This window comes from Hirsutella rhossiliensis (assembly GCF_020360975.1).
Source record: "Hirsutella rhossiliensis strain HR02 chromosome Unknown scaffold00002, whole genome shotgun sequence".
Classification (NCBI taxonomy): domain Eukaryota; kingdom Fungi; phylum Ascomycota; class Sordariomycetes; order Hypocreales; family Ophiocordycipitaceae; genus Hirsutella; species Hirsutella rhossiliensis.
This window is the reverse complement of record NW_025408668.1, coordinates 2,399,008-2,412,354: the sequence shown is the minus strand read 5'-3', so window position 1 is coordinate 2,412,354 and position 13,347 is coordinate 2,399,008. Positions and strand designations below refer to the sequence as shown.

Sequence of the window (13,347 nt, the reverse complement as noted above, 5' to 3'; positions counted from 1 at the left end):
AGCTTCAAGGTACCGAAGCTTATGTGGCCTCTGATTGGCCCGCTCCACTCTAGCCCCAAACCTCTCCCAGGCCTCGTCCGCCCACTCCAACTTTGTAGCTTATTCCTCTTCTAACCAACCGTCCCGTCCCTCCACCACCACCACATCCACCGCCAGCTGCGTGTCGCCAAACGGCAACCATGCGCCTCGACAGCAGTGCCCTCCTCGCCAGCTTCGCGCTGTGCGTCTCCGCCTCCGCCTCCTCGCCCTCGCCCTCTCCCTCGCCCTCGCCCTCGTCCCACTCCGTGACGCTCTACCTTCCCGCGTCGCCCAACCCTTTCGCCCTCGCCGCCCGCACCCACGCAACGCTCGCCTCGCTCGGCGCCCACTACACGGCGCCCCTCTCGGCCGTCAACACCTTTGTCTTCCATAACGTCACCCCCGGCTCCTATCTTGCCGACGTCCACTGCCCCTCCGAGGCCTTTCGCCCCCTCCGTATCGATGTCGGCGGCGGCCCCGACGCCCCGGGAGGCACCGTCGCTGCCTGGGAGACGTTTCGCGGCAACGACTGGGCGAACAAGGGCGAGGCGTTGCCTGTCAGGGATGGCAGCGTCGGCGCCGGCTTTGAGCTGCGGCACCTCGGCGGCAAGAATTACTTCCTCGAGAGGCCTGGATGTACGTCGCTCGGCTGTCGCCATGTTCACCACCCACTTCGACCTTGTGCTCTACTAACGCATCTCTCTACCAATGCAGTCTCTGTCCTCACTATTCTCAAGAACCCCATGATCCTCATGGGCGCTGTCAGCATGATCATCTTCATCGGCATGCCCTACCTCATGGAGAACAGTGAGCCCTGACCTCCCTCTTTCCACTCTGTACCTCGACTCACAGTAACCGCTTGCAGTGGACCCCGATATGAAGGCCGAGTTCGAGGAGCAGCAACGCAAGGGCGGTCCTGTGGCTGCCATGATGGGCGGCGGCCAGGCGGCTGGCAATCCCCTCGGGGAATTCGACATGGCCGCCTTCCTGGCCGGTTCCAAGAAGAAGGACGGCAGCTCAGCCGGCGATGCTGGCGGTGAGGGGCCGGCCAAGCAGCAGGGCGTGAGGAGATGACGGACACCGCCGATGACGAATTGAATTCAGCCACGGGCGCGCCGATACGGCGGTTCACGATGATGGTTACATCACGGCATGATCATGGCACGGGAACAAATACAGACGCGCCTTGATAGCTCTACCGCTTCCTCAAAACCGCAAGAGCAACCACGCGATTGATGGTCCACGAGCCTCTTGGTAAAATGTATTAAAAACAGACGCTGTGTCGCAAAGAGTAGGTGCACAAGTGCCTGTCCAGCCGTTCAGTTCTCGTGAGAGTTTCCTTGTGCGCCTACAATCTTCCCAGCGCGGCGATCATGTCGATGCGCCACCACCAGTCTTGCCAAAAAACCAAAAAAAAAGAGCTATTCCAATCAAACAGAATACTGTGTCCCGGACCCAACTGGGTAGCTTAAAAGTCGCCGCCGCCGAAATCACCGCCATCGAAATCACCGCCGCCGAAATCATTGTCCTGGCCGTCCGCTGTAGTACCATGTCAGCAAAGATGACGCATCTTCGTGGGCACTGGGAAAATGCGCTTACCGTATCCGTCCATGTACGACTCCTGGTCGTGGTCGTGAATTGCATCCGCCACGAGCGCACCACCGAGCACGCCCGCGCCCAAGCCCAGAGCGCCACCGGCAAGTCCCATGCCCATGCCGCTCATGCCCGGTTTCTTACCCGGCTGCTGTTGCGCGAACCCGGGCTGCGCGCCGTATCCCCCGCCATACCCGCCGCCGTAGCCTCCCGGGGCCCCGTAGCCTCCACCGTAGCCACCGTGCTGCGGATACCCGGCGTATTGCGGCTGCGACTGGTAGTAGCCCTGCTGCGGCTGTGGCGAATATCCTCCGTAGCCGCCTTGTGAGCCCCCCATCGGCGCCTTGCCCTTGCCGAAGAGCTTGCCCAGAAAGCCGCCAGCCTTTGCTTTCTCACGGTCCCGCGCCGGCAGGTCGTGCGGATATTGCTCCTGGGGATAAGGGCTGTGGCTCTGATGTTGATACGAGTGGGCCTCGCCGTACCCGACAGGAGGCTGTGGACCGCCCGGGTTCCCGCGCGCCTTGGCGTCCTCCTCGGCCTGCAGCTTGGCAGCTAGCTTGGCGTCCTCGTCCTCGGTCGACGAGCCGCCGACGGCGGCAGAGGCAGGCCGGTCCTCCTGGTACGGGTTCTTCTTGGTATCAGTAGGCGCGGGGCCGCTGGCGGGCTCATACCCGGGCGGGGGCTCGTCGTGGTTGTTGTCGGCGGGGGGGAACGCAGGGACAGTGGGCTTCTCCCATTGCGACTGTTTCGTGTACAGATTGACGTAGAACCTAGGATGGCGGGTCAGATCGGGGGCGGATTGCGCGCAACACGTCGAAAGCGAAGGCGCCTTACCATTCTTTGTACTGCTCGTTCCAGCGAGCGGCCCAGCCCGCCGGCACTTCGGGGGACTTTGGCGGCGGAGGGCCAGATGGCGGAGCGTAATCGTCCATGTGGCAGTAGGTGCGCGATGTGGTGATTTCAAAGCGAGAAGCGACGAGAGATTGGGTTGCTGATGGATGACGTCGCGGGTCCGAGACGAAGTGTGGGGTTGTGATGACGTCTCGGAGACAGGCAGGTTTCAAGGAGGTGTAGATTGATCGAGCTGGACAGCGAGGATAAAAGACGGAGCAGAGACTGGGGACGAGGGGAGAGAGGCAGAATAGAACTTAAGGATGAAGTGGGAAAAGAGGTGAAGTGGCAAAGTTAAATGGACGCGTCGTCCAAGGTCAAAGAGATGGCAGCCATTACGTATGTGCTTGGTACAAGCATGTGGCAGCGAAAAAGGCGGGACCGCCGGTCCGACGAGGTACCTGTCCGCAGTGGCAATCGAGCAATGCCTCCCGTGCCCGGCCAAGCCCCATTCGTGCCCCGGGTAATCAAGTCCCGGGAGGCCGGGCTAGCGCAGCTTCAGCCTGGAGCCGCCATCACAAGACCCTGGATGCCTGTACAGATTATCCGTACCAGGACCTCGGTATTCTAGAAGCACCACTCAGGCCCAACACGCACGCGTCTCTGCCGCAGCCTCCACCCCTCGCTAGAAGCTTCCAAAGCACAAGCACCGGAGTGTTGGATTCCTGCGTCGTGCGACTCTCACAGTCAAGCCCTCGCTCGCCACCCGCAAAAGGCCCATCAGAGGCCAGTGCCTACCTCCCATCCAAACCGTCGCCCTCTTTCGAATTCAATCGCGCTGCAGTCTACTCTCAAAGGCTCCAGCGACTTCAAGAGCAAGTCAATAAAAAGGAAGCAAACCCATTCAAAAGTGCTTGCAATCGACGCCGTGCGATGCTGGCTTACGCATATCCCTCCTCGCCAATCCGCCTCTCGCCAAACAGATGCGCCGCCTCGAGACAGAACCGCCCGTGGCCCCTCTCCATGCGCCTCTCGCTTCCGTAGCAGATGAGTACCGCGTCCACGATGCCGCTCAAAATGCCCTCCATCGCTCCCATCACCGAGTAGCCGATGAAGCTCGCCATGATGCCCACGACGTAGGCGTATGCCGATCCGCGCATCCCCATGCCGTCCGGAAGCTGGATCTGTAGCTGCTTGGCCGTGATGACCCACCCCGCAAACCCCAGCCCCGTCGCCATGATGAACCGTGTCGCCACCAGGAGCAGCTTCGCCAACCGGTACGGGAGCAGTCCGTTGGCCTGTCCGCGGAGCCGCAGAGCCCGTGGAGTGAGCGTCGTCGTCGGAATGGCCGGCGACACCACCTCCATCTGGTCCAGCCCCCTTGCCGAGGTAGCCAGGCTCTGCGAGTGGATGGCCGCGTAGGTAACCGACAGCGGGTTGGTCAGTGCCACCATCGGTGTCGGTATCCAAAATGCTGCCAGGTTGGTGATGGCGGACCCTATTCTCCTCGGCAGAAAGAGTAGTGGCGCGCGCAGCAGCAGCGACAGGAGCGTCGACTCGCAGATGCTGCCAAAGATGGTCGTCGTGGCATGGCTCAGAGCCGCGAGCACAATCTCGCTCGAGGGCGTCGCCGGGCCCGCGTTGCGATGAAAATACCACTGCGAAACGGTTGCCGCCGTAGTTGCGCGGTGGACGGCGTTGATGACAGCCAGTGTCCACAGGTACATGAGGATAAAGGCCGCGCCCAGCCACCAGCTCGACAGGCGAATCACGAAGCGGACCAGAGACGTGGAGAAGTAGCCGCCCATGAAGACGCGTGTGAACATGGCCAGCCAGGCCCATGTCCAGAAGACAATCAGGCCGAGGCAGCCAAATCCCACGAGGAGCAGGGCCGGGTTCTGCGCCAGGATCTTGCACGAGAACTGCAGCATCTCAATGGCCTGCTGAATCGCCCTCCGCCCCTTGGCGACGAGCCACAACCACAGGATGCAGGAGGCGGCCGGCACCAGAGACGCCCACCGCATGACGCTGTCTTGGACGCTGGACCCCTTGGTCCTCCCCTGGAACGAGGAGACGAAGGTGTAGAGAGAAAAGGACAGCATGATGACGGGCACCGCAACGAGGATGATGTTGACGACCGGCCTGACAAAGGAGCGCAGGGCGGCCAGCCAGAAGAAGGATACAGCGACGGCCACGACGGTGTCGACAACCAGCATGTCAAATGATTTCTGGAGCGTGGCGTATATCGTGTCGCCAACGGGGCTCTTCCGAGGCGAGGTGTGCAGCCAGACAAGGACAAAGGTCGACATCATGCCAGCCAGACTGATGAGGAAGATCCAGGCGAAGAAGGGGTCGTGTTTGAAGAGCTCGCCCTCGACCACGAGGTTTCCTTGCTGGGCGGCGGGCTCAAACTCTGCCGGGTCCTGCCTGCGTATGCTACTCGGCTCTGTGTCATCGGTGGCAGACCTCTTGAGCATAAATGGCTCCCGTTCTGGATGCGGGTTGAACTGCTGAAAGGGGGGAGGGCTTGACTCGGCCGGCGCCTCTCCGCCCAGCAGCGATTCAGGCGGCTCTTCGTCGCCGTCCTCCTGCGATTCCAGACCAATATCAACCATTTTGCCCTTGGTATCGTGATCGGCGTGGTCTCCTCGGGGTTGTGCCACCTCTTCCGCTTCCTCTAGTAATGCGTCGTGCACCACGTGTGGCTGGTGTGTGCTCCTCGTGGCGTTCCAGCTGCTCTTGATGCCCCGTGCCAGGCCATGACTGCGGTATGGACTTTGGGTTTGGTCGGCGCTCTCATCGACTGATGCGTGGCTGTTGGCGGACTCGGCGCTCTCTGCAAGCTTGCTGGCGGCGGCTACGCGCCTCGACCGTTGCAGCGCGTACAGATCGGCCGCCTCTCTCTCCCGCTCTTCCTCGTCGTCTTCGTCACGGAACTCGTCGAGTGTGCTGTAGAAGAGTGGGGCGTCCTGTGCGGCGGATATGCGAGATGCAAAGCCCAGAGGGCCGAAGCGCGAGCCAGCGCCATTCTGTTGATACGGGTTCCCGCCGTAGCCCCGGGCGAGGAACGACCTGGCGGGAACGGGCCCCCGGCCTGCATCTCGTTGGGATCGGCCCGGGCGCGACGAGGCCCAGTCGTTTTGACGTTGCGAGTGGTCTGGGTCGGGCTGGCCAAAGTTGGAGAGCCGGGACTGGGACTGTGCTAGGAAGCGTGAAGCATCTAGACGATGGCGTCAGCGGACATTGGGCGATGCGACGAGCCGGACGCACACTCGGAGAACATGTTGACGCCTTGGCCAACCGCCGCCTCGCGTCTCTTGTGGTGGTTGTGGTTCGGATCGATGGGTGCTGGCTGATGTCGAGTGGATGCAGGCTTGTCGATGGTGAGCCGAGTGTTGGCACCCAGCCACCGACTGATGGATCAGAGCAACGTCCGCAAACGGACCGTCGCGAGTCGCCTTGTGCGAACAAGAGGATAGTAGTCACGAACGCGCCGGACTAGGAGATGCGAAAAGGATGGAGTTGCGCAGGCGGAGGACGACGGAGCAGGGAGCGGGAGTGAGGAGTGAGGCTTCGCGGGTCGGGAGGTCATGGGGGGACTGAGGCGCGCAAGCTCACCGCAGAGGAGCCATGACCCATCGTCAGGCAGGTGCACAGTGCCGGGGCCACAGCGCTTGGGGTCTCAGGCCCGTCAGCGCCTGGGGCGGCGCTACGAACAGAACGCTTGTCGAACGCCCAGGGCAGCCGACCTTACGTAAGACACTCGTACAGTGTACAGGGACAGTGTGATCCTAGAGTCAAGACAAGGGGCTACTACTACCTACAGTTAGGGGTGCGGGTCCCCGGCATCCTACTGTCGGTATCTCTCAAATCGCAGACCCGAAGACGCCAGTATTTGTCACTCTTGTTGTTCTAAAAATTGCCATGAGCCGCCTATCCAAGGTCCGAAAACTCCCGTCGACACATGATGAACAGACTCGGTTCAGCCTCGAGCCCACTACAGTACAAGCCATCAGCTGAGTGCCCGGTTTGCCCATCATCGGGGCCATGTCTTGCCCGTGACGACCCAGGTACGGCATCTCCGTACTCTGTCCATCTGCCAAAGCCCGAAATGGAGGCACGTGACGACCACGCTCGACCAGGCCCAGAACCTGACACCGATCACTGGGAGGTCGAAAGGATCCTCGACTCAAGGACTCGTAAATACGGCCGGGGGGCCGCGCGCACGGAATACCTCGTCAGTTGAAAAGGCTGGCCAAGCAGCCACAATTCGTGGGTGGCCGACAAGGATATCGTGGCCGAAGAGCTGGTGAGGAATTCAACTCCCAGCGAGAGGCACTGCAAGGTCGTATCACCCGCACCCGGTGACTCCGCGCAAACGCCGTGCGATAGCACGAGCCGCCGCACGCGCTATCACCGCGCGCTCCCCCGGAAGTCTGGGTATGGGTTGACCAGCCAATAAGTGTTGACGGGCCTCCCGCAGCGCGCCTTAACCCGGTTATATATTTCTATACCCGCGTTTATTCTCTTTAGGAACCTAATTTCCCCTACCTTATACGCTCTTTTCACCAGGCAGGACCGCGCCTTTTTCTATGCCCACATTTGAAGTTCCCGCGATCCAGGGCCATAAATACCGCAGCAAAGACCTGGCATTTCGCCAACAATTCTCCGATCAGATCTGCCGCAGACCGCCGCGCCTTAGCCTCGAGGGTTTTCGTCGAGCCATACAGTTGTACGGGAACGAAGCGGAACTCCTCCGCAACCTCAAGTCCAACACCGCCGCCTTCACCGAGCGGAAACGGGACAATCACGGCACATTGTACCGTACCGTACAAGAAAATATGGCTGCCGTGCGCGGGGAATAAATGGCCTGATAGCCAGATGATTCAACGAGGACTTCATTGCAAGACTCCCCAAACTGTGACCCTATCCAAATGCGAGTGCACAATCTCCACAATGCCAACCGCCGCAGCTTCGGTCTTCACCGCTACACGGCTCTTGGCCGCCGTTGTACTGCATCGTTGGCCGGTCACCTGCCTCTGTGACGGCTCCATCAAACGCAATGTCCGTGCTTAGTCATCTGACGTCCCAGCACTAATTCACGGGTGCTCAACTGACCGTCTCTCTGCCTTGGAACGACGGCTAGGTAAATAACTAAATCGTAAATCTGGGCTTCTGTTGATGATGAACATCAAGTTTGCCACTAATAGGCAAGATCAAGTGCGCAATAGAAATGACAGTCTCAACTGCCATCAATAGGCGCCTTCGAGTCCTGACGTCATTTCCCGGAGCGTCATGTCCGCCTCAGTTACTGTACTGTGCTCTTGATGCCGTCATCCCGTAGGTATCCGTGGTAGCCAAGTAACTACTCCCACCATCGCGCGTAAACACGTCAACTCAACTCCTCATTCCTCTCAATTGGCCTCTTTCACCTTTCTCGACAGACAATTCGACCCTCAAAGCCCCCTTTTATCCCTTGACCAGTATGATACCTACACGACAGTGGACAAGGTCAGCCGTGCCTCGCGCGGCATTGCGCCCCACGACTCGCGCATGGAGCTCGCCCCGCCGCCAACAGTTCCCTCGCTTCCAGTCAACCTCGACCTCATCATCGGCCGCGGGCGGAGGCAACTCTCATTTTGCAGCCGGTGCAGCCGGGGGCTTGGCCGGCGCCGCTCTCGCCTATGGCATCTACTCCTTCTCACCCGCCGGGCGGACGGCGAGCAAGCTCAACAAAGCCGCTCTCGAAGCCAACAAGAAGTACGAAGCCGCTGCGGAGAAGCTGCAGCAGAACACGCCCAGCGCCGACCAAGCCGTTGATGCCGTCAAACACTTCGCCTACTCGTACGTTGCGTGGATCCCTGGCGGCCGAGCCTACCTCGATGCCGCCTTCAAGGACTGGGAGACCGTCCGTGAGAACCACAAAGAAGAGGCCGACAAGATTGTCAATGATGCATACAAGAAACTGCAGGACCTCTCGAAAGCCGGCCTGAACCTGGAGACGGCCTCCAAGGCCTACGAGTCCCTGCTCGACATGTTCAAACAGATTGCCGACCTTTCTGCCGACGCCATCTCCGACATCCTTGACAACCACCCTCAGGTCAAGAAACAATTTGGCGGGAGCATCGAGAAGCTCCAAGATATGGGCCGCAATTACGGCCCCGAGGCCAAGAAGCAAGTTGACGAGACATGGAGCCAGATCAAGGACATCTTTGCGGGGGGGTTCACCGCCTCTAACGTTGACAAGGCCCGCAAGCTCGCCGAGGACAAGCTGCAGCAAGTCAAGAAGCTTGGCGACGACGCGTGGAACAAGGGTCTTGAGCAGGCAAAGCCGTTTCTTGACAAGAACCCCAAGGCCAAGGAGCTCATCGAGAAAAATGCGGACGCCCTGAAGCAGGGCAACATGAAAGAACTCTTCGACAAGGTCCGCTCTGCAGTTGACTCGGGCGATCTGGGTAGCTTGAGCAAGTACGTCGACAGTGCGGTGGATAAGGCCAAATCCAAGGGCTCGGACATGGCGAGCGGCTTTGGACTCGACAAATATCTCAAAATGATTACGCAGGATGGCGAAATCATGCCCAAGCTGCAGCAGATTGGCCAGATTGCGGAAAAGCACAAGCAAGAGGGAGAAAAGCTGCTCAAGGAGACGATTGAGGAGCTGAAGCAAGTTCTGGACAAGAAGTCGCAAAAAGCGCAGGAGATTGTCGACCAGGCCAAGAAGGAGTCGGATTAGACGTTGGCCCTGGCTGATCAGCCTCCATTGTACATCAAGATCGGAAGCGGCGGTCGGTCACCGTCTCTATCTTCATCGCCTCGGTGCTTCAGTTGTCACATTCATGTCGATCTGATACGTGTAGACAGGCAGTGTAATACAGGCGTGAGGGGCTACTTGGGTTTCGATGCCTTGCGTAGACGTCTAAGAGCCGCGTAATCCTTTCTACCTCGACTCCTTCGCGACTCTACCGTACCAAAGGTTGCATTCCACAGCTTGCCTGAAGTTAGGGCGGCAGAAATCATCTGCCCCCATGCCGGTGATTTCACAGCCCGCCTCGCAATTGCCCATGAGGTGTATCTCGCCCCAGTCACAGTAGTATATATAGTTGTCCGTTGATTCTGTGCATGGCGACCACGTTTTCAGCTCTGCGTCTATTGCTGCTTGGTAGTCGCCTAGTTGCACATTTAATTGATGGTCAAGTTGAAGAAGGACTGCCGAGCGGAGTCTTTTACCTATTTTTAAGAGGTTCATTACACAGTATCGATGGCCATGTGTGCACGCCCTCGACGCGACTTGGGGCGCGGTAATGGCGGCTATCAAGAAGAGAGTCGTTCGCTTGGCCATGATGTAGTCGGCGTTTGTCGAAGAAGCAAGTACAATGTAAGAGACGATAGTTTTCTGGAATATTGAAGCAGCCCAGGCAGGAACCAGAAGCCACCAAGCAGCTTCTTATAAGCAGCTTCTTATACTTGGCATATTCGCTGACGATGGCGTCGTTAAGTTTTCAACGTTGCTTCAGTCGATGTTCCCGCACTCTCCTGAGCCGGCGCAATTCGTAACTGACCAGTGACTTGACGTTGGCATCCGATGGGACGTCGATAAAGCAAACAACCATCCTATCTCGCGTTTGCCTTTTCGTATTCATCATCTACCGAGCGGGATTTGGCATCCGCGTCTTTGGACATCACGTTGGGTGTCATCGCCCGTTGCGACTTGATCCGGACCTTGAGTATGCCAAGGTGCTTTGCGTGTCCGATTCGCTCGCGTCACCATTTGCTTCACCTCGCCTTGGCACCTGTTGACGGGCCTTGCCTTTCCTCGCGTGATCGCTATATTGTCTTCCTGCAAACTCTAGTAGAGGAAAATCCACTTCTAATGTCGCTTGTCCTTGCGGGGTTGCGCAAACTGTATGTCATCCGTTCCGAGCAACCCTTAATTAAAGGGAGTATTAAGTAAACGCCCTATAAAGACGCTATTAAACAGGCTGCAGCTCTTTCTTATATATGTGAGTGGAAGGAGATATTAATATCGCTTAGATAATAGGACCTATGTCAGAGCGACAGGTGCTCGTTTTCTCTCTGGACTGATGGTGTTGCCAGCATAGAAGAAGAAACGAACAAAGTTCGCCCCTGCAACCGAGGCCATCGCTTCGGGAACGACGGAACGGGGGGTGGACATGTCTCGGGTTGATAGGGAATAACGAATCTAAGAGGCTCTCATACTTTGCTTCGATACAGACGGGAAACGGTGTCGGATGCATACTCTTTATAGGTCCATGTCACCGTTCTGCTTTGGCAGGGAAACTGTTCGAATCGTCGAACAGGCTTGGGCATTCGATGCTGGCAATCATACTTGCTACAGTAGGTGCTGAGGAATTTCACAAAGGCTTCCGCCGAGTGGTGTCCGGTCTCCGTTATTGGCCCCCCCGAAGAAACCCTCCTACTGTGATCGAGCACATGCGGCCTCTCGCAAGAACAAGGCATCACGACGCGCGCGAGTGCACAGCCTGATGGTGGTGAAACGTCTCTGGACATTTACGGGCAATCTCCGGCCCGAAAGCGGGCGGTTAGACAAATGTTGATGAGTTAGCAAATCCCTCCCATCCATTTCTCGTCGCGTCATGGTTTTTCTGGCAGCCCAAAGTCCTTCCCGTCAGCGGCGTTCCTGACCATGATACGTTCCTCGGGGGCTCATCCCGCGCGGATCTATTTCCCAAGAGTCAGAGCAATGCCCGGTTACGTCTCGCGCCCCTGCCGCTCAGCTCCGTTTGTTGCAGTGGCTGTTCTGTCGAGCTTCAACGCGGGACGCCAACATTGCTCGCTCGGCCCACTACCCTGGTAAGTTCTTCACGCTCACCGAGTCCGGACATGTCGGCCAGTCCGCGAATCGAGTATAGGTGGATTGATGGAGTCGAGCGGCTGGAGATGTACGAGCCCGGTGGCTTCCATCCCGTCATGATCAACGACGTGCTGCACAATCGATATCGGGTGGTGGCCAAGCTGGGATACGGTGGATACTCAACCATTCACGACCGCCGACTCAATCGATATGTCGCAATCAAAATCGGTGTCTCGTCCCTGCTGTGCTCTCCACGCGAGCCCGACATTCTATGCCGTCTGTCTGGCTCAAAATCTCCCGCGCCTGCCCTCGGGCCAGCTGGCATTGCGGCTGAAGCCATACCTGCAATTCTGGATGAATTTGAGGTTGACGGCCCCAACGGGACCCATCCCTGCTACGTGACTATTCCTGCGCAGGGCAGCGTCCAAGAGGCGAAATTCAGTACTCTTTCCCATCCAAGTCGCTCGGGCGTTGGCTGCCAAATTGATCCTCGCTGTCGGCTTTGTCCATTCGCAAGGCTTTGTCCATGGAGGTTGATCCACTGCTTTTGGTGTTCAAGTCGAGCAAAGCTGAAAGCATGGCTAGATATCCACCTTCGTAACGTCTTTGATCAAGCTCCCGTCGACATTGGATCGGCTCTCGGTCGATCAATTCAGGGACAAGTACGAAGAGCCCGAACTGCTGCCCGTCAGACGGGCCGATGGACGCCCGCTCCCACCCAACGTCCCGCCCCAGGCTGCGGTGCCTTTGATGCTGGGTAAAAAAGCACAAGACTTCACCTTGGACGACGCACGATCCCTTATTCTGAGCGATTTTGGCGAGGCATTTGCTCCAGCAATAGAGCAACGTCTAGGCAAGGAAAGCCACATACCTCTTACCAAGAGACCACCAGAAGCTCTCTTCGAGCCCGACATACCTTTATCGTTCCCGTCGGACATATGGAGCCTCGGACATGCGATTTGGGACATCCTAGGCATGCAGTCCACTCTCTGCGAAATGGAGCCGCAAGACGAAATCGTGGCTGAGCAGATCGACGTTTTAGGCTTCCAACACTTTCCTGCGAGGTGGCGGAAGCTTTGGGAAAGACCACAGACCGAAGGGGAGGACTTATATGGAAATATCCCTCGCCAGCCCATACACGATCGTGAGACACTTCCTCCCCTTGAAGAAGCATTTGAGGAAAGGGTGCAACAGTGGAGGAGGAAACTACAGGCCGCCGGGGTCTTTGGAGAGTAGGAAACGAGGATGGTTCTTGATATGATGCGAGGCATGCTCGAGTTCTCGCCCAAGAAACGTTGGACGATGCAGAAGATACTCGCGTCTGAGTGGATGGTGAAGTGGGCACTGCCCGCAAGCCAAGGCATGAACTCTTGATTGATTCTACATGACTGCTGACGCCCCTACTCTACTACTACTATTACTACTACTACTACTACTACTACTACTATATAAGCCGATAAGTAAGGCTCTTTTAGATTATAGAGATGTTATAGCTATATATTTCTACGGCTGGTCTTGACCCCTTTTAATTGGTAACTAATATCGAGAGTAAAACCTAGAGGTCTAGGCTATGCAAACTTAAAGGGGCCCGAGAGCCGGCAAAGGCGTCTGCCAGGCTAAGATAACGCTCCTACTAGAAAGACGTATAAAGGTTGTAACTTATATATAGGAATATCTTAATACCCCTTTTTAGCTAGTTATTTATAGTATTTATACACATATGGGCATATTGTCCAGACGATTGGCAAGTCAAGCAATCTGGTACTGCACTCACTCGGCCAGGAGCTTGGAGGGTGAGCCGCTTCGTAATGAACCATGGTTAATAATTTCGAGTGTACCAAAGGTAAAGGCGGCTCCGGTGGGACAACATAGTGCACTCTGTTCTCTTTGGAAACACCTTCAAGGGCGATATCGGAGTCGAAGCAAGTTTGTTCTTAACATTCTAGCAACCCCGGCCACGCCTGCGGATTCTGGGTAGTCACGAAACCGATGGTGAGCTCGCAAACACATAGCTTGGCACCAGGGGTGAATGAGCAGAATACGCGCCTGCGGGATTGGCTTAAACTTCAAGC

The 13,347-nt window shown here is 57.5% G+C and overlaps 5 protein-coding genes across 5 annotated transcripts; 3 read left to right on the top strand and 2 right to left on the bottom strand.

Annotated features, from left to right (window-relative positions):
• Positions 1 to 179: 179 nt before the first annotated feature.
• On the top strand, positions 180 to 1,092 carry HRG_01840 (putative UPF0480 protein; the record flags this gene model as incomplete). Its single annotated transcript, XM_044860311.1, has 3 exons — positions 180 to 654; positions 733 to 825; positions 884 to 1,092. 3 exons carry the CDS (start codon positions 180 to 182, stop codon positions 1,090 to 1,092), a joined length of 777 nt encoding a protein of 258 aa, XP_044723944.1.
• A 394-nt stretch (positions 1,093 to 1,486) lies between these two features.
• HRG_01839 (WW domain-containing protein) lies at positions 1,487 to 2,543 on the bottom strand (the record flags this gene model as incomplete). The annotated part of the gene is made up of 4 exons (XM_044860310.1): positions 1,487 to 1,557; positions 1,618 to 2,041; positions 2,099 to 2,381; positions 2,446 to 2,543. The coding sequence occupies 4 exons, from the start codon at positions 2,541 to 2,543 to the stop codon at positions 1,487 to 1,489; spliced, it is 876 nt and encodes a 291-aa protein (XP_044723943.1).
• An 840-nt stretch (positions 2,544 to 3,383) lies between these two features.
• On the bottom strand, positions 3,384 to 5,725 carry HRG_01838 (plasma-membrane choline transporter domain-containing protein; the record flags this gene model as incomplete). Its single annotated transcript, XM_044860309.1, has 2 exons — positions 3,384 to 5,662; positions 5,713 to 5,725. 2 exons carry the CDS (start codon positions 5,723 to 5,725, stop codon positions 3,384 to 3,386), a joined length of 2,292 nt encoding a protein of 763 aa, XP_044723942.1.
• A 2,202-nt stretch (positions 5,726 to 7,927) lies between these two features.
• Positions 7,928 to 9,175, top strand: HRG_01837 (Apolipoprotein/apolipophorin; the record flags this gene model as incomplete). Its single annotated transcript, XM_044860308.1, has 1 exon — positions 7,928 to 9,175. One exon carries the CDS (start codon positions 7,928 to 7,930, stop codon positions 9,173 to 9,175), a length of 1,248 nt encoding a protein of 415 aa, XP_044723941.1.
• Positions 9,176 to 11,304: 2,129 nt separating this feature from the next.
• Positions 11,305 to 12,036, top strand: HRG_01836 (uncharacterized protein; the record flags this gene model as incomplete). The annotated part of the gene is made up of 3 exons (XM_044860307.1): positions 11,305 to 11,692; positions 11,736 to 11,807; positions 11,861 to 12,036. The coding sequence occupies 3 exons, from the start codon at positions 11,305 to 11,307 to the stop codon at positions 12,034 to 12,036; spliced, it is 636 nt and encodes a 211-aa protein (XP_044723940.1).
• Between the last annotated feature and the right edge of the window lie 1,311 nt (positions 12,037 to 13,347).